The sequence below is a fragment of the Carcharodon carcharias genome, chromosome 18, assembly GCF_017639515.1.
Source record: "Carcharodon carcharias isolate sCarCar2 chromosome 18, sCarCar2.pri, whole genome shotgun sequence".
NCBI lineage: Eukaryota > Metazoa > Chordata > Chondrichthyes > Lamniformes > Lamnidae > Carcharodon > Carcharodon carcharias.
Genome location: NC_054484.1, coordinates 76,663,002 through 76,682,351, shown reverse-complemented (window position 1 = coordinate 76,682,351; position 19,350 = coordinate 76,663,002). Strand labels below are relative to the sequence as shown.

Sequence of the window (19,350 nt, the reverse complement as noted above, 5' to 3'; positions counted from 1 at the left end):
AGGTCGGGGATGGAGGGTCAGCAGTGGGGGTGGAGCCCTGTGGGGGGATGGTAATCAGGGGCTGGAGGGAGTTCCCTGGGATTCAGGAGGCATCCTGAGGACAGTGGCAGGGGGACCGGTTTGGTCTGTGTAACGGTTACCCAGAAGTAAGAAGTGGTTTTAATCCCTCCAACCTTTTCTGGGTAACAATTGAAGTCGGCACCATCTGAAGTTTGCAATTTAAATCACATTTTCAGATGGTTCCCAGTGCAGGGCAATTTCCCAGAGGAAGTTTGCACTTCTGGGCAATTGCCTTGCAAACTTTACCTGGGTACCTCCAAAGGGGATTCCCCCGTGCATCTTTGGGATCCCCCCGCCGCCACCAATATGATGCTGGGGAGCTCAGAAGTTACGGCCCATATGACAGTGGTATCAAAGGCTTTCATAAACTCTTCCTCATTACAGTTTGTGTTTCTTTCCCTCACTCTTCAGTTTATTTCTCTCTCTCTCTCCCAATTTATTTCCCTCTCTCCCTTTCCCAGTTTGTTTTTGTTCTCCCTCCCCCTTTGTGAATCTTTCTCTCCCTCCCCAGACTCCTCACATTTCCATGCAGTTTTCATTCACCTTGATGAAGAGAAGTGAGTTCTGATTAATGGGAGATCTGATCAACTGCCTCCAACCACCCCTCACCCCCCACTCCCGCCAGCCCCCTCACCGCTGCACTGGGGAGAGGGGGTGGTAGTTGGGGAACAAGTGGGGTGTTGAGCTGTTGGCCAGATTCTGCTGAGGTCTGATTTTGCTTTCTCTGGCAAAAAATCATGTTCAACAATTGGGAGGAATAATGCTTCAGGAGATTTGACCTTAGTTGGAACTTACTATTCTATCAGGAAACCATTAAGACATAAACACAATCTACAAAGAACTTTTCAGATCTGACTTCTCCACATTACTTTTACCTTAAGAACGCATTTGTTGTTGCAATTCCTCCTAGTGATGTCTGTGCAGTACTCCAAGGGCACAGATTGGATAAGCATATGGTGCTTATTGTTATTTTAGATTATGTGACCCATTGAAAACTATTATAGCACCATGTACAGACATAACAAGCATTGCAGACACTTCAGAAATGCTTGATTGAGAAATGCTCTAGAATATCCTGAAGTTGTGAAAGGCGCTATATGACTGCAAGATATTTTACTTGCACACAATTTTGTAACCTATCTCTCATTTTTAATACACAACTAGTCCATCTCCAGTGGCTTTGCACTTAGGATGTCAAGTGTACTATTCAGGTCAACCAGTGTTAGAGGCAGTAGATAAATCTCCAGGCCCAGATGAAATGCATCCCAGGCTGTTGAGTGAGGCAAGGGAGGAGATAGGTGGGGCGCTGGCATTAATTTTCAATACCCCTCTGGCCACAGGAGAGGTGCCAGAGGACTGGAGAACAGCCAATGTGGTACCGTTATTCAAGAAGGGAGGAAGGGAGCTACAGACCAGTCAGTCTAACCTCAGTGGTGGGGAAACTATTGGAAGCAATTCTGAGGGACAAAATTAATCTACACTTGGAGAGGCAGGGATTAATTAAGGACAGTCAGCATGGTTTTGTTAAAGGGAGGTCATGTCTGACCAATTTGATTGAATTTTTCGAAGAGGTAACCAGATGTGTAGATGAGGGCAATGCATTTGATGTAGTCTACTTGGACTTCAGCAAGGCTTTTGATAAGGTCCCATATGGGACACTGATAATGAAGGTAAGAGCCCATGGGATCCAAGGCAATTTGGCATATTGGATCCAGAATTAGCTGAGTGGCAGGAAGCAGAGGGTGATGGTCCAGGGGTGTTTTTGTGACTGGATGCCTGTGTCCAGTGGCGTTCCACAGGGATCGGTGTTGGGTCCTTTGCTGTTTGTGGTATATATAAACGATTTAGACTTAAATATAGGAGGGTCGATCAGTAAGTTCATGGAGGACAATTGGTGGGGTGGTAAATAGTGAGGAGGATAGCCTTAGATTACAACAGGATATAGACGTGCTAGTCAGATGATCTGATCAGTGGCAAATGGAATTTAATCCGGATAAGTGTTAGGTGATGCATTTGGGCAGGACAAACAAGGCATGGGAATACATGATGAATGGTAGGGCCCTGGGAAGTACTGAGGATCAGAGAGACCTTGGTGTACATGTCCACCGGTCCCTTCAGGTAGGGGGACATGTAGATAAGGTGGTTAAGGCAGCATATGGGATACTTGCCTTTATTAGCAGAGGCATACAATATAAGAGCAGGGAGGTAATGCTAGAACTGTATAAAATGCTGGTTAGGCCACAGTTAGATTATGGCGTGCAGTTCTGGAATCTGCATTATAGGAAGGATGTGATTGCACTAGAGAGAGTGCAGAGGAGATTTACCAGGATGTTGCCTGGGCTGGAGAGTTTTAGTTATGAGGAGAGATTGGATAGACTGGGGTTATTTTCCTTGGAGCAGAGGAGATTGAGGGGGGACATGATTGAGGTGTATAAAATTATGAGGGGCGTAGATAGGGTAGACAGGAGGGTATTTTTCCCCTTGGTAGAGGGATCAATTACCAGGGGGCAAAGATTGAAGGTAAGGGGCAGGAGGTTTAGAGGGGATGTGAGGAAGAATTTTTTCACCCAGGGGGTGGTGGGAATCTGGAACTCTGCCAGAAAGGGTGGTAGAGGCAGAAACCTTCATAACATTTAAGAAATATTTGGATGTGTACTTGCATTGCCATGGAATACAAGGCTATGGGCCTGGTGCTGGAAAATGGGATTAGAATAGTTAGATACTTGTTTGACCGGCACAGACTCGATGGGCCAAAGGGCCTTTTTCTGTGCTGTAGACATCTATGACTCTATGACTCTATGGCAGGAATAATTGAATTGGAGCAAGATGGGAAGTCAAGAATTTGGTAACTGTGGGAGCCCAGTCAAGAAAGGAAAGGAAATATTCCCATTGCCTTTAATGCTTGTAGAGGTTTGTGTAATCTCGTGTCAGTAAATATTTAAAGCTAGGAATGTATGGCTAATATGTCATTAAATTAATAATTTAAACTAGTTAAATTAATTAAACTAGCTAAATTAAACTAGTTAAATTAATTAGTAGGGAAAGTGCTAGAATGTATTGCTAAGGACATGGGCAGAATTTTTACCTTGGCAGGCGGGCATGTGCCTGATGTGTTTGAGGGTAAAATGATGCGCGTTGACATTGGGTGAGCGTCTTGACGTCAACGCGCTGTCGCACAATATTTTGGTTGGCGGGCACGCACGGGAATCGGCATCACACCCGCTGACAATTAAAAGGCCTGTTAAGACCATTAAAAAGATAATTAACTTAAATTTTTCGCTGCCCACCCAACCTTATGGTTGGCGGACAAGCAAAAAGGCCAAGTGGCCTTTGCACTTTTTAGGCAACCTCATCCGCGGCGGAATGAGGTTTCTAACAGCAAATAAAAATAAAATAAAACATTTTACATTTAATTTATAAGATGTCTCTGCGAGGACAGCTTTTAAATCCTTATTTTTTTAAAACTGTTCATCACCCTGAGGCAGCTGTGTCCCCCAGGGAGGTTTTCCAGTGTGCACCCACATGCATAGATGAAGCTCCCCACTCACCCTTCCCCCACCCCTGCACAGGCAGCAGCGTGCTTTGCAGCACACGTTCCACGCTGGGTGGGCCTTAATTGGCCTGCCAGCGTGAAATCGCGGTGCGGCCCTGATCGCGAGCGGCAGGCAGCTTCCCGACTGCCCCTGCTTGCTTCAGTCAGGCCCGTCCAACAAAGCAACATTCTCCCCATGGTAACAGAGCACTTGCTAAAATCATTATATGATTAGGCAGAATCAGCATGACTTTGTGAAAGAGAAACTGCGTTTGACAAAATTTATCAGAGTTTTTTGGGGATTAATAGCAAGATAGATGAGAGGTTATTTTCAGCATCGCAGGATATAATTTAGTGGAGTCCACACGGAGCGTTGCTTGGACCTCAGTTGTGTACAATCCATATCAATGATTCTTCTTCGTATATCTTCACACACTTCAGTCAATGAAGTAATTTTAAAGTGTGTGCAATGCCTGTTATGTCTATAGGTGGTGCTAGAATGGTTTTCAATGGGTCACATAGTTTAAAATAACAATAAGCACCATCTGTTATCCATTCTGTGTCCAGTCAGTACTTCACAGACAGCACGAGGAGAAACTGCAACAACCAATGCTTTTTTAGAGCAAAGGCACTGAGAAGAAGTCAGATCTGTAAAGTTCTTTGTATATTGTGTTTATTTCTTATTGGTGTCTTGATAGAACAGTAAGTTCAGTCAAATTTCCTGCAGCATTCCTGGGATAGGTGAGTTGTCCTATGAGGAAAGAATGTGTAAAATTGGCCTAAATTCTCTGGCATTTAGAAGGGCAAGAAATGGTCTCATTGAGCTGTATAAAATTTTTAGAGGGCTTGACAGGGTAGATGCTGAGAAACTTCCCACCCTGGCTCGAGAAGTCATAGTTTTAGCCAGTTAGGGATGCTGAGTAATTTCTTCACTCAAAAGGCTGGGAATTTTTGGAACTCTCCACACCAGAGGATTGTGGATGCTCAGTCAATTAATATATTCAAGATAGAGATCCAAGGATTTTTAAGCATGAAGAGAATCAAGGGATATAATTAAGGGATATGTGGATAGAGTGGGAAAGTGAGTTGAGGTAGAAATTCAGCCATGACTTTATTGAATGATGGAGCTGGCTTGATGGATTTTAAGGCCTACTGCTGCTTTTATTTCTTGTGTTTTTCTTATTTAGATGGAAGAAGGGAGAACACATTGCTTAGATTGGAGGAGGGTTCTAGATATTATAAGTTATTGGTGGGGGCTAATTGTCCAAAAGCTGATCAAAGGTGTGGGGTGGATTGTTGGAAAGGTACTCAATCCTGGGACAAGAGGTTCTAGATGTCAGAAAGCTACTTCAGTGAGAGGGGACTGAATTTTCACCCAGCCTGGTGGGAACAGGAACTCAGTTTACTGGCATCATCCCACCTCCTGGCCATTTTTCTGGAGATGGGATGGGGGTCAGAAGCACTACCCACTGGCAAGCGTTGGTAGCCAATTATGGTAATTAAATGGCCCATTAAGGGGCTGACTGGAATTTACCAGTCTTTCAGATATTCAGTTGGAGGAAATTCTGATCCAATTGTAACAATGTAAGACGTGGCAGTCTGATCACATAAAGGTGGTTACAAGGTTGAAGAAAGTAGCAGAAGAATAGATAAAAGCAAATTACAACAGATGCTGGAAATCTGAAACAGGAGAATGCTGGATGTTGTCAGAAAAGAAAGCTGACCCACACCCTGAGTTGATGTTGTTGAGAGGAATCATGTAGGTGAGAAACAGGAAAGGAATAAGAATAGATCCTTGGCTTACTCCAAGGTTACCATGCAGGAACATGAAGAGAATTACGGAAGGGCAGATCGCAGGTAGAGCTAGGTAACAAAAGAACGTAATGGAGGAAGATGGAGTATGGGGTCAAATGCCATTGCATGTCAGAAATTACAAAGAGTCAGTTTCTGCCTTTTCCTCAAATTAAATTTAAGGAACACGAAAGACTGAAACTGCTGAATGTGTAAGACTTCATTTGAACTTGATGTATTTACATACCGTTCTTTGATGTTTAGGAGTATATCTCAGTCAATATGAAGTAACATATGAGCAGAACAAACAAAATATAGTGGACGACTGAGAGGAGATTGTTCAGAGTAGTCCTGGAATCTGCAATATAAACCACACTGGATAAAATATAACTCTGCAGTTGTAATAATCTGGAGCAAACTAGAGAAGACTGACAATTTGTAGTTAATCCAGTTTGCAGTAACTTATTCTATATAAATTGGGAGGAATCATAGGTTCATCACAAGATTACAGATCGTTGTACATTATTTTTTCCGGGCATAATATCTCACTTAGTAAATATGAAAGAAAAGCAATGGTTCCAATCTTCCCAGGTGCAAATTGCTTCCGATCCCAGCTTCTTCAGAAATGTGGAGCATACCTTCAATCCAGCCGCTTCTTTGTAGCACTGGATCATCAGGGAAAGATAAGCCATGCCCGGTTTTTACGGCACCAGCTGCCGTATTCTGGTAAATGTTCACTAACACACGCTGGGACATCTAAACAGCGTTCAGTGTGTTAGTGAGCGAGTGTCTGAGTGAATGGTTGAATGGGTGAAGGTGTTGTGGGATTGGGGAAGCGTGGGTGAGGTAAGTGAGTAAGGGGATAGGCTGGCAGGTGGGTAGGGTGGCAAGTTGGTTAGGTGGCAGATGGGCAGGGTGACAGGGTTGCAGGTGGGTAAGGAGGTTGGTGGGTAGGATGGTGAGATCAGGTCATGTTGGGGTGAGGTGGGGAGGTGTTGCAGGGTGGAGTTGGGTGGTAGGGAGCTAGTCAGGTTGGGTCGGGGGTAGTTGGGGGTCAGGGGAGTGGGGGAAGTCAGATAGTGAGGTTGGGTCAGGTTGGTTCAGGGGGAGTGGGATGAGTTGGAGGCGGGATCAGTGAGAGTGACTGAAGAGTCAGCTGTATAGTTACCCAGGAGTTAGACTAGGATTTTTCTGTCTAACGTTTCCTGGGTAACTATTCAGGTAAGTAAGGTGGACTCTGACTCTAAAGCAGTGTTGGAGATTTTTGTGGAGGGTCCCAGGGATCAGGGGAATTGCCCATCAAAAATTCAGACTTCCCAGGCAATTCCCACAGAGTCAGTGTGCTGGGACTTCTGAGGGATCCCAAATCCCAACGTATACCTTGGGAGGTACGTCCATTCTCCAACAATCCGGAGACAGGAAGATAGAGGTCAATTATTCCAAAGGGCAATGATGACAATTTTAGCACAATTTCTAGGTTATGTGTAATCAACATCGGACCATCTCTCTCACAGATGTCTTTTTCCTTCATTTCCTTCTGCTTCTTCTGCTTTGGTTATGTCGGCACTGCAGGCTAATATCTGTATTCCACCAACATTTATATGGGTAGCACCAGCTAGACCAGGCATGACCTGCTGAAATGGTAGCCCCAATAGTGAAAACTTCTAAATGGAAATAATCTAAAGATGGGTTTTGAAGATTTCCAGTGATGGGACTGTGGTTATTTCCTTTGGCAGCTTGTTCCATTGTGGGATTGTCCTTGGGAAGAAAGATTGCTGATACACTGGACTGTAATTTCTGATGGAGTTGCAATTGAATTGAATTGCCACTTCTCTCAAAATTACTTACCTGGAAATCCAGGCGAACCTAAGTCGCCCTACCTTCCGACTCAGGCCGGGCGAGATCTGTGCTGTGAAGCGTGCTCCCGGGACCTACCTACAGAGGGCTGTAGAGTCACAGGTAAGTAAACCATGCCCCCTTTCTTACAGCCACAGTTGCCAAAAAACCAGATAAGTTTTTTAACGGTCCAGCCAAGTTTAAAGGTTTTTGACGAGCCAGGGAGAAGGTAAGTGTATAGGGTAAGTGGGTAGGATTCAGGCAGGGGGTTGTAGGGTTGGCTGGGTCTGGCTGGGTAGTTTGGGGCAGTCAACCAAGAGTTTGGGAGAGAGGGAGGGTCAGGGGTCTGGCCGCTGGGGGAGGGGGGAAGGTTCGGGAGTGGGCCAGGCGTGGGTTGGGGTTGTTCTCGGAGGTCGGGGAGGGGAGGGTAGAGGTTGGAGGTCAGGCCTGCGTGGTGTTGAGGGGAAGTCAGGCCTGAGCAGGGGGAAGTGGTCAGTGGTTGGACTTGTGGATTGGCAGGGAAGGTTGGGATTTAGGCCTGGGGGGTGGGGGATCAGCAAACGTGCCTGGGTATGGTGGGGAGGGGTATTTTGGGAGTCATGCCAGAGGTGGCAAGGGGGGCAGGGTGCTTGGGAGTTGGGGGAGTAGGTGACGTCTCATTAGGGGCCAGAGGGCTGGGAAGGTCAGGGTGGATCAGTACAATAGTTATCCAGAAGCAAGAAGTGGTTTTAATTCTTCTGGTCTTTTCTGGGTAACTATTGATGTAAGACAGTTGGAACCATCCGAAGTTTGTGACTCAAGTCACAATCACAGGTGGTTCCCAGTGCAGAAAAATTGCCCATCAGGAGTTTGTACTTCCCAGGCAATTGCCATGCAATCCTCACCTGGGTCCCTCCGGGGGTGTGGGGGTGGGGTTCCCCAGCGCATCATTGGGGTACCCCCCGGTTCCCTACCCCAGAGCTTGGAAGTTAACCCACCGTCTTGAAAACAAATGGTCTTTGTAGTTTATGCAGATGCCTACCCCATGTTTTGTCATTGTTGAAGGGCACCAGCTACTTGTTTCTGTTAATTTCTACCAGTCTATTCCATATTTTATTGAACGGTCAGTCTGCTTCTCGCCCTCTGCTGTAGTGGTTCCCATTCCAAATCTTCGATCAAGGATGTGATGCTACTGTATTTCCCATCCTGATTCATGCAGAATCAAGCAGCATGTCTATGATCACTTCAATCTTATTTCTATCTCTTGCCATAAAAGGATCCAAACACATAACTTGCATACTCCAGCACTGGACAAACAAATGTTTGGTAAGCCATAACTCTGATATTTTAGTTCTCTTTCATCCCTTCCCATCTCTAATATTCCCGTTCATCCTCACTTTTGAAATTTCCATCCACCACATCATTTATGATGAGGCATAACAGAAAACTAAAGACTTAATTCCTATGGAGAAATGAAAACTAAATAAAAATAAAATGGACCTACTTTCATATGCTTCATAGTTCCGATTAGCATCTGTAAAAATGAGATTTAAGAAAGTTACTATTCAGAAACAAAGTTCCAGCAGTAAACATTTGAGAAGTTTAATAATTGCCAGGATTTTGATTCCATTGCTGAGGTAACCACAAGTTCATAATCATGACCTGTTAATTTTTCATCTAAAAAATTAAAGTGATTTATCTATTCAACAGATATTCAGCATAAGACCAAAGTACTGATTTTACAGGAATAGCAAAAATCTGCTGGACCACAGTACAGCTCAGGGAGTGGGTTATGCCAAATAAAAACAGAAAATGCTGGAAAACTCAGTAGGCCTGGCAGCTCCTGTGAAGAGAGAAGCAGAGTTAACATTTTGAGTCCAATACGACTCTTCTTCAGAACTGGGTTATGCCAAATTTTATGGTTCCATGGTAAACTCTAGAAATTGATGTAAAGAATAGAATTAGGGTATAAAACAAGGTCTTGTTAAGGAGTGATGACAGGCCAATGGAGGAGAGGATTGGGAGAATATTGGCTGGGATGTCTGATGGCTCCATGGTGAACTCACCACCATTTCTAATTTATATGACTTGAATTTGGATTTCAATGAAAAGTGGTCAAATTTGTAGGTGATAAACTAGGAAAGGAAATAGAATTAGAAGAAGCAGCTCAGAAGTTACAAACCCATTTGCAAAAAATATGTAAGTGAACAGGACAATGGCAAATTGCAGATGGATGTAAATCACTGCACATGAGAATAAATGATAAACAACATGCATACTCCATGAAATCATTCAGGATAAAGGCAAAAGAATCATAGAAGTCTTGGTAAACTTGACAATAAAGATGCTCAGCCCAAAAAAAAAAGCAAGCTTAATATGGTAAGTAACACATCTACAACATTGGAATATTTGTTAGAGGAAGTCATGACCAAACTGTGCAGTGTTTTGGTGAGACCACAAATTTGGCGATTATGTACAGTCCTGGGTGCAGAACCACAAGAGAGACAATAAAGCACTAAATGCTAAATTCAGAAAAGAACCAGAAGGCTGATCTTTAGGGACAAAGTTGTGAGTATGAGGCAAGACTGGATAAACTTGCAATTTCTAGCCTGGGAGAAGAGTGTGTAAGGAGAGGTCTTATAGAGATTTATATGACATTTTATGATTAGAAGATTGGAAATGGTAAATCTGGAATATTACTTTAAGCTAAATTGTGAACGTTAAGACAACGGCACAATCATTTCAATACTAAATCATAAATTGGTTACTGCACAGAAGGAAGCCATAATATCCATGCCTGCTCTCTGCCACAGCAACTCAACTAGTTCAACTACCCACCCTTTCCTGGTAACTCTATTTTTCTTTTCTTTTCAGGTGCTTACCGATTCCCTTTTGAAAGCCATGATTGAATCTGTCTTCACCACACTCTCAAGCGTTGCATTCCAGATTCCACTTACTGCATAAAAATAGTTTCCCTCATGTAACCATTGTTTCTTTTGCCAATTATCTTAAACCCAAGTCCTCTGGTTCTTGGTCCTCCTGCCAATGGGAACAGTTTCTCCCTATTTATCCTGTTTAAAACCCTCATGATTTTAAACAGCTCTATCAAATCTCCTCTCAGCTTTCTCTTCTCTAAAGAGAACAATCCCAACTTCAAAGGTATCGAACTCCAGGTTACATTGGATGCTAGTAAATTGAATTCAAAGATTGGCAGGAAAACTATAAAGAAGCAGCAGCTGTCTTTAAAGAGGAGGTGGATCAGTTACTATCAAACTACATTGACATGACAGGGAAATGGTAGGACAACCAAAATTAGAGCTTCTAGGATGAAAAAAGAGATAAAAGAGGAAGTGGAAGTCCCATTTCCATGCCCCAAACTGGCTCCAAGAGGGAAACAGAAATGGTCCCCCAAGTTTAATGGGTGTGATCACTTAGTTGCTCTGGAGACGGTTTTGATCACCAATTACCAGCCACTGGGTTGGGAATGGACTTGGGCCAACTCAAGTGGGGACCAGATTTAAACTCACCACAGCAGCCATTACTGTGGCTGTTGTTTCACTGCCATGGCTGCTGTGAAGAAGCATGGGAAATTTCATTTCCTTAATGAGTTGGGAGAGCCAGAGGCCTGGAATGCCCTCAGAATGGCTCCGAGCTATAATGCTGCTGAGGACCTGCCAGCATTGTAACATGTAGCTACCAATGAATTGGAGCGGTTGCCATTGGCCACAGAGGACAGCAGTGCCTTATCACGCTCTCTTTTGCCCATGAGTAGAAACTGACACATAATGCCGGAAAGAAGACCCCAACAATTGGAAGAGTACCCTCCCTTCATATTATCACATCAATGGGGGAGGGACTGGTAGCCAGGATCACAGACCACAAAGATGTCAGCCATGGCAAAATGGGCACTCATGGTGGAGATGATGATTCACAGGTGGCAATGCGTATATTAAGGGGTTGCAATGTACCTCACACATCCAACAGCATGCCAAACACCAAGTGCACTGGGAAGCCCCAGCATCACAGAGGTTTCTGCTCTATAAGGCTACAATGTCCACCCAAGGAGGCCTCCTCCCTCTCTATCAATGGGCTAAGATGATCAACAAACACACAACGATGTACTCTCACACCTTATAAGTGCATCGCTCACTAATGCGGATACAGTCACCTCAATGGGTCCTCACGTTAGGTAGCTGGTACTGAGAGAGGAGCATGGCACTAGTGTGCAGGAGAAGGTGCCAGAGGCAGAGGCAGCTGTGGGCAGTTCCCCTTGGAGGAGGGAGGACAGATGCAGCTCTGCTCAACTGGGCACAGATGCAGGGCCTCAGGAGTCATAGGAAAGGAGCCTCTGCTTTGACCAGCCACATATCAGAGTTTCCTGAGGCAATGCAGAGTCATGGGCTGTGAGTGGAGGAGTCCATCCAGCTCAAGTGCACCACAATGGTTCCAGGCTATGCACACATGAACTCTTGGGAGAGTGGCCGACCTCAGGGCGATTTGTAAGCTACAGCACATGGAGTGCATGCAGTAACTGGGCACTGACATTCACAGGATGCAGGCTACAGTTTGTTGCCTGGGCCTGTCAGTGATACTGGTGGTGCCACGATATTTGGAGGAGATGTCAGTTGCACCCCAGTTGGTACTCCCATCCAGCATCCAGAGCTCCCACCAAGAGCTGAGGGTGTCATTGAGGAGGATGAGTATGCCATTCCTCAGGGGAGTCTTCATCATCTTCAGCTTCTTTGCTTCCAGTGAGAGCATCTATGCAGCAGGGTCAAGTGGCAGAGGCTGCTCTGGCATTGATTCAAATGCAGCTGCTTCTGGAGATGCACAACAGGCACCTCCATGTTGAAGCAAATCACCATGAATATCAAGTGAGCAGGCTGCCTCCACCTCCTTCAAGGCCACAAAGGGAGCACCATATAAAAGTGGCTGATTGCACAGGACACAACATTGGGCAGAGCACTGAGTCGGTCACTGGGGTGTCCTCTTGCTGTAACTGTGCACTGTTTTCCTTCTTAAGCATAATGTAAATAATGGCACTTGAAGTGACACATGTGAGACTCCTTTCTATGGTGGCAGAACAAGACGGTATAAAATAGTGAAGACGATAAAGGGTCTGTCAAAAGTGACATGAAACCTTCCGGCAGATGTGCATCATTCATTAGCGGTAAAAGTTGAGATGTTCCAGACCATGTAGGTTAGACATTGAGGGAATGGAAGCCCTTCCTGGTAACAGGTCTAACTGGCTGGTTGCTGAGTGTCTTGATGGCAACATGGGTGCAATTGATGATGCCCTTCAGGTGCGAGAATCCAGCAATTGTGGTGAAGCCCACTGCCCTTTGTGCCTGCAAGACTGTCTGGAATTGTATGTACTGTGCTGTCTGACAAATAACGTATCACTGACCCGCAAGATGCAATGGCTGCTGTCATGTGTGAGATGCCACCTAAGTCTGCAGCTGATCCTTGGAAGGAACCAGAATTGAAGAAGTTCAAGGATACAGTGACTTTGACAGCTACTCGTAGATCATGGTGACCAGTGTTGTGAGATATGAGGTCTTTGGGCACAAGGGCACAGATGTCTGTGGCTATCTGCCTGGAGATTGGCAGTCTGCTGCAGCACTGGTTCTCAGTCATCTCCAGGTAACTCCATCTTTGCCAGTAGAGCCTATGCTGAGAGCATGGCCTCCATTGCCTTCCTGCCCCTTGTCCCTCTCCTTTGCCCTCCTGATGCAGGGGCCCCATCCTTCTTGTAAAGGGTGCTGTTCCTCATTACCACTGGGCCCAAAATCTGAGAATCATGCCCCCAATGCCAGTTGCAACCTTTTTTGTGCTCAGGTGCCCACCCCCACCACAATTGCACTTGGCAGGATTTCCCCTGGCTTTTATGTCCCCGTAATTCCAGGAGGGTGACCATCTCTTGCACTGCATAAGCACTTATTGCCCACCCTCACCCCCAACTGTGCTGCAGCAAAGACACCTGTTTCCCAACGGCTGAGACCCCTTTGTGCCATTCATTCTTTTATGCACTCCAGGTAATTCCCTGGGGAGGTCATGACTGGCTCCCACTGTGTATCTGCCTCCCTTCACCAGATTTGCCTTGGATAGTGTATGCAGTCCATACAGCCTTCGAAAATCTCAACAATGGAGAAGGTCGATGAAGATAATGCAGTTGCTGTGGAGTACATGGGCTTTTGAAGGGCATTTCATAGAGTGCTACATAACAGGCTTGTCTGAGAAGTTACAGCCCATGGAATAAAGAGGGACATGGATATGAAATTGACTGAGTGACAAGGAAACAGAGACCAATGGTAGTAGTGACAGTAGACCAGCTAGCCTATCAGTAGAAAGGAAAATGCTAGAGTCTATTATGAAGGATATGATAACAGGACACTTAGAAAATATCAACAAAATTAGACAAAGTCAACTTGGATTTATGAAAGGGAAATCATGCTTGGCAAGCCTGCTGGAGTTTTTTGAGTGTGTAACTAGTACATTAGATAAGGGAGAACCAGTGGATGTAGTGTATTTGGATTTTCAGAAAGCTTTTGATAAAGTCCCATATAAGAGGTTAGTGCGCAAAATTAAAGCACATGGGGTTGGGGATAATATATTGGCATGGATTGAGAATTGGTTAGCAGACAGGAAGCAACGAGTAGGAATAAATGAGTCTTTGTTAGAGTGATAGGTGTTGACTAGAGGGGTACCACAGGGATCAGTGCTTGGGCCCCAGCTATTCACAATATATATCAATGATTTGGATGAGGATTTGAATGTAATATTTCCAAGTTTGCTGATGACACAAAGCTATGTGGAAATGTGAGTGGTGAGGAGGGTGTAAAGAGGCATCAAGGCAATTTAGGCAAGTTGAGTGAGTGGGAAAACATATGGTAGATGCAGTATAACGTAGAAAAGTGTGAAGTTATCCACTTCGATAGGAAAAACAGAATGGCAGAGTATTATTTAAATGATGATAGATTGGGAAATGTTAACGCACAAAGAGACCTGGGTGTCCTTGTACACCAGCCACTGAAAGCAAGCATGCAAGTGCAGCAAGCAGTTAGGAAGGCAAACGGTATGTTGCGAGAGGATTTGAGTACAGGAGCGAGGATGTCTTACTGCAGCTGTATTGGGCCTTGGTGAGACCACACCTGGAATTGTGTATGCAGTTTTGGTCTCCTTACCTAAGGAAGGATATACTTGCCATAGAGGGAGTGCAGCAAAGGTTCACCAGACTGATTCCTGGGATGACAGGATTGTCGTTTCAGGAGAGATTGGATTGACTAGGCCTGTATTCACTGGATTTTAGCAGAATGAGAGGGTATCGCATTGAAATTTATAAAATTCTGACAGGACTGGACAGACAGGATGTAAGGATGATGTTTTCTCTGGCTGGGGGGTCTAGAACAAGGGGTCACAATCTCAGGATATGGGTAGGCCACTTAGGATTGAGATGAGGAGAAACTTCTTCACTTGGAGGGGAATTTTCTGCCCAGGAGGCTGTGGAGGCCAAGTCACTGAATATATCTAAGGAGGAAATAGATTTTTTTAGACACTAAAAGCATCAAGGGGTATGGAGAGAGAGCAGGAGTATGGCGTTGGGATAGAGGATCAGCCATGATCATATTAAATGCAGAGCAGGCTGAATGGCTACTCCGCTTCTATGTGGTGAACCACTGTTTTGTAGCTGGAGGAAGGTATATGGTGAGGTTTTTCGGGAGTCAGTGTTAGAACCACTGCTTTTCTTGATATACATCAATGACTTAGACTTGGCTGTGCAGGGCACAATTTGAAAATTTACAGATGACACAAACTTGGAAATACTGTGATATGTGAGAAGGATGGTGATAAGCATCAGGGGAAATAGATAGGCTGGTGCAATGGGTGCACACGTAGCAAATCATGTTAATGAAGAGAAGTGTGAAATAATACATTTTAGTAGGAAGAACAGGAAGTGACAATGTAAAATAAAAGGTAGAATTCTAAAAAAGATGCAGGAGCAGAGGGGAAATGGGTGAATATGTGCACAAATCATTGAATATGGCAGAACAGGTTCAGGAATTGCTTCAGCAGCATATGGTGTCCTGGCCTTTTTAAATAGAGATGTAGTGTGCAAGAACAAGGAGGTTATGATTGAACCTTAATAAACATTGGTTCAACCTTAACTGGTATATTGCATCCAATTCTGGCTTGTGAAAACTTTAGAGAAGGTGCAGGATAGATTTTCTAGAATTGGTTCCAAGAGATGAGGGACTTTGACTACGTTGATAGATTCATTGAAGAAGCTGGGGTCTTTCTCCTTAGAGAAAAGAAGGTTGAGAGGAATTTTGATAAAGGTGTTCAAAATCAAGAGGGGTCTAGACAGCATTGATAGAAACTGTTCTCACTGGCCAGGGGGTTGGGAACAAGAGGACACCGACTTAAGGTGAATGGCAAAAGAAACGATCTCGACATGAGCAAAACCTTTTTTTACTCAGGCAGTGATCAGGAACTGGAATGCAGTGACTCAAAGATTTGTGGAGGCACATTCAATCCTTGGTTTTCAAAAGGGAATTTGATAAGAAACTGAAGGGAAAACAATTTAAAGGGCCACCGGGAAAGAGCAGAGGACTGGGACTAGCTGAGTTGTTCTTGCAGAGAGCTGATTCATGGCTTTCTATACTGCTGTAACCATTCTACCATCTGAGACTTATTGTGTATGTGTATGGGTGTACGGGTATGGGTATTGTGTATGTGTACGGGTATGGATATTGTGTATGTGTATGGGTATTGTGTATGTGTATGTGTATGTGAATGGGTATTGTGTATGGGTATTGTGTATGTGTACGGGTATGGGTATTGAGTATGTGTATGGGTATTGTGTATGTGTATGTTTATTGTGTATGTGTATGGGTATCGGTATTGCGTATGTATATAGGTATTGTGTATGTGTATGTGTATAGGTATTGTGTATGTGCATGGGTATTGTGTATGTGTATGGGTATTGTGTATGTATATGGGTATTGTGTATGTATATAGATATTGTGTATGTGTATGGGTAATGTGTATGTGTATGGTATTGTGTATGAGCATGGTTATTGTGTATGTGTATGGGTATTGTGTATGTGTATGTGTATGGGTATTGTGTATGTGTATGTGTAGGGGTATTGTGCATGTGTACAGGTATAGTTATTGAGTACGTTTATGTGTATGGGTATTGTGTATGTGTATGGGTATTGTGTATGTATATGGGTATTCTGTATGTATATAGGTATTGTGAATGGGTATGTGTATGTGTATGGGTATTGTGTATGTGTATGGGTATTGTGTATGTGTATGGGTAATGTGTATGTGTATGGGTATGGGTAATGTGTGTGTATGGATTTGTGTATGTGTATGGGTATTTATATGTGTATGGGTATGGGTATTGTGTATGTGTGTGGGTATTGTGTATGTGCATGGGTATTGTGTATGTGTATGGGTATTGTGTATATGTATGGATTTGTGTATCTGTATGTGTACATGTATGGGTATAGTGTATGTATATGAGTTTGGGTATTGCATATGTGTATGTGCATGGGTATTATGTATGTGTATATGTACATGTATGGGTATTGTGAATGTGTATGCGTATGGATAATGTGTATGTGTATGGGTATGGGTATTGTGTATGGGTATTGTGCATGTGAATGTGTATTGTGTATGTGTATGGGTATTGTGTATACATATAGGTATGGGAATTGTGTATGTGTATGGGTGTTGTGTATGTGTATGGGTATGGGTATTGTGTATGTGTATGGGTATTGTGTATGTGTATGGATATTGTGTATGTGTATGGGTTTGTGTATGTGTATGGGTATTGTGTATGTGTATGTGCTTTGTGTATGGGTATTGTGTATGTATATGGATTTGTGTATGTGTATAGGTATTGTGTATGTGTATGCATATGGGTAATGTGTATGTGTATAGATTTATGTATGTGTATGGGTATGGGTGTTGTATATGTGTACATGTATGGGTATTGTGTATGTGTACTGTGTATGGGTATTGTGTATGTGTATATGTAATGTGTATGTGTATGTGTTTGGGTAATGTGTATGTGTATGTGTATGGGTATTGTGTATGGGTATGGATATTGTGTATGTGTCGGGATTTATGTATGTGTATGGGTATTCTGTATGTGTATGCGTATGTGTAATGTGTATGTATATGGGTATTGTGTATGTGTATACGTATTGGGCATATGCACATTTATGGCTATTGTGTATGTGTACTGTGTATGGGTATTGTGTATGGGTATGGGTATTGTGTATGGCTATGGGTATTGTGTATGGCTATGGGTATTGTGTACATGTATGGGTATGTGTATGTGTATTGTGTATGTGTATGTATATTGTGTATGTGTATGGGTATTGTGCATGTGTCTGTGTATGGGTATTGTGTATGTGTATGTGTATGGATAATGTGTATGTGTAAGTTGAATGTGTATGCATATGATTATTGTGTATGTGTATGGATTTTTGTGTGTGTATGAGTACTGTGTATGTGTATGCATATGGGTAATGTGTATGTGTATGGGTATTGTGCAGGTGTATGGGTAATGTGTATGTGTATGTATATGTGTATGGGTAATGTGTATGTGTAATTTGTATGTGTATGCATATGAGTATTGTGTAAGTGTATGATTTGTGTATGTGTATGAGTATTGTGTATGTGTATGGATATTGTGTATGGGTATGGGTATTGTGTATGTGGTTTGTGTATGGGTAGTGTGTATATGTATCAGTATTGTGTATGTGTATGGGTATTGTGTATGGGTATTGAATATGTGTATGGGTATGGGTATTGTGTATGTGTATGTGTAATTTGTTTATGTATGGGTAACATGTATGTCTATGGATAATGGGTATGTGTAATTTGAATGTTTCTGCGTATGAGTATTGTGTATGTGTATGGGTACTGTGTATGTGTATGCATATGGATAATGTGTATGTGTATAGATATTGTATATGTGTATGGGTATTGTGCATGTGGCTGTGTATGGGTATTGTATATGTGTATGGGTATTGTGTATGTGTATGGGTAATCTGTATGTGTATGTATATGTATATGTATATGTGTAATTTGTATGTGTATGCATATGAGTATTGTTTATGTGTATGGATTTGTGTATGTGTATGAGTATTGTGTATGTGTATGGGTATTGTGTATGCGTATGGGTATTGTATATGTGTATTGTATATACGTACAGGTATGGGTATTGTGTATGTGTATGGATATTGTGTATGGGTATTGTATATGTGTACAGGTATGGGTATTATGTATGGGTAATTTGTATGTGTATGGGTATTGTGTATGTGTATGGGTTTGTGTGTGTGTATGGGTATGGGTATGGGTGTTGTGTATGTGCATGGGTTTGTGTGTGTATGGGTATTGTGTAAGTGTATGGGTATGGGTATTGTGTATGTGTATGGGTATTGTGTATGTATATGGGTATTGTGTATGCGTATAGGTAATGTGTATGTGTATGGGTATTGTGTATGTGTATGGATTTGTGTATGTGTATGGGTATTGTGTATGTGTATGCATATGGGTAATGTGTATGTGTATGGATTTATGTATGTATATGTATACATGTATGTGTATGGGTATGTGTATGGGTATTGTGTATGTGTATGGATATGGGCATTATGTGTGTGTATGGATATTGTGCATGTTTATGGGTATGGGTTTTTGTATGTGTATGGGTATTGTGTATGGGTATGGGTAATGTGTATGAGTATGGGTATGGGTAACTTGTGTGTATGGATTTGTGTATGTGTACGGGTATTTATATGTGTATGGGTATTGTGTATGTGTATGGGTATGGGTATTGTGTATGAGTATGGGTATTGTGTATGGGTATGGGTATTGTGTTTGGCTACGGGTATTGTGTATGTGTATGGGTATTTTGTATGTGTATGGGTATGTGTATTGTGTATGCGTATGCATATGGGTAATGTGTATGTGTATAGATATTGTATATGTGTATGGGTATTGTGCATGTGTCTGTGTATGGGTATTGTATATGTGTATGGGTATTGTGTATTTGTATGGGTAATCTGTATGGGTATGTATATGTGTATCTGTAATATGTATGTGAATGCATATGAGTATTGTTTATGTGTATGGAT

The 19,350-nt window shown here is 43.0% G+C and overlaps 1 protein-coding gene across 1 annotated transcript in view; it reads right to left on the bottom strand.

Moving 5' to 3' along the window:
- The window catches only part of trim45 (tripartite motif containing 45), a 71,045-nt gene that overhangs the window by 2,616 nt on the left and 49,079 nt on the right, over nt 1–19,350 (bottom strand). Inside the window, exons 8-9 of the mRNA XM_041210563.1 lie at nt 8,703–8,732; nt 5,631–5,741 (exon numbers count right to left, since the gene is read on the bottom strand). Of these exons, the coding sequence (XP_041066497.1) occupies nt 5,644–5,741; nt 8,703–8,732 (128 nt within the window). The 3' untranslated portion in view covers nt 5,631–5,643. The remainder of the gene's footprint in view (nt 1–5,630; nt 5,742–8,702; nt 8,733–19,350) is intronic.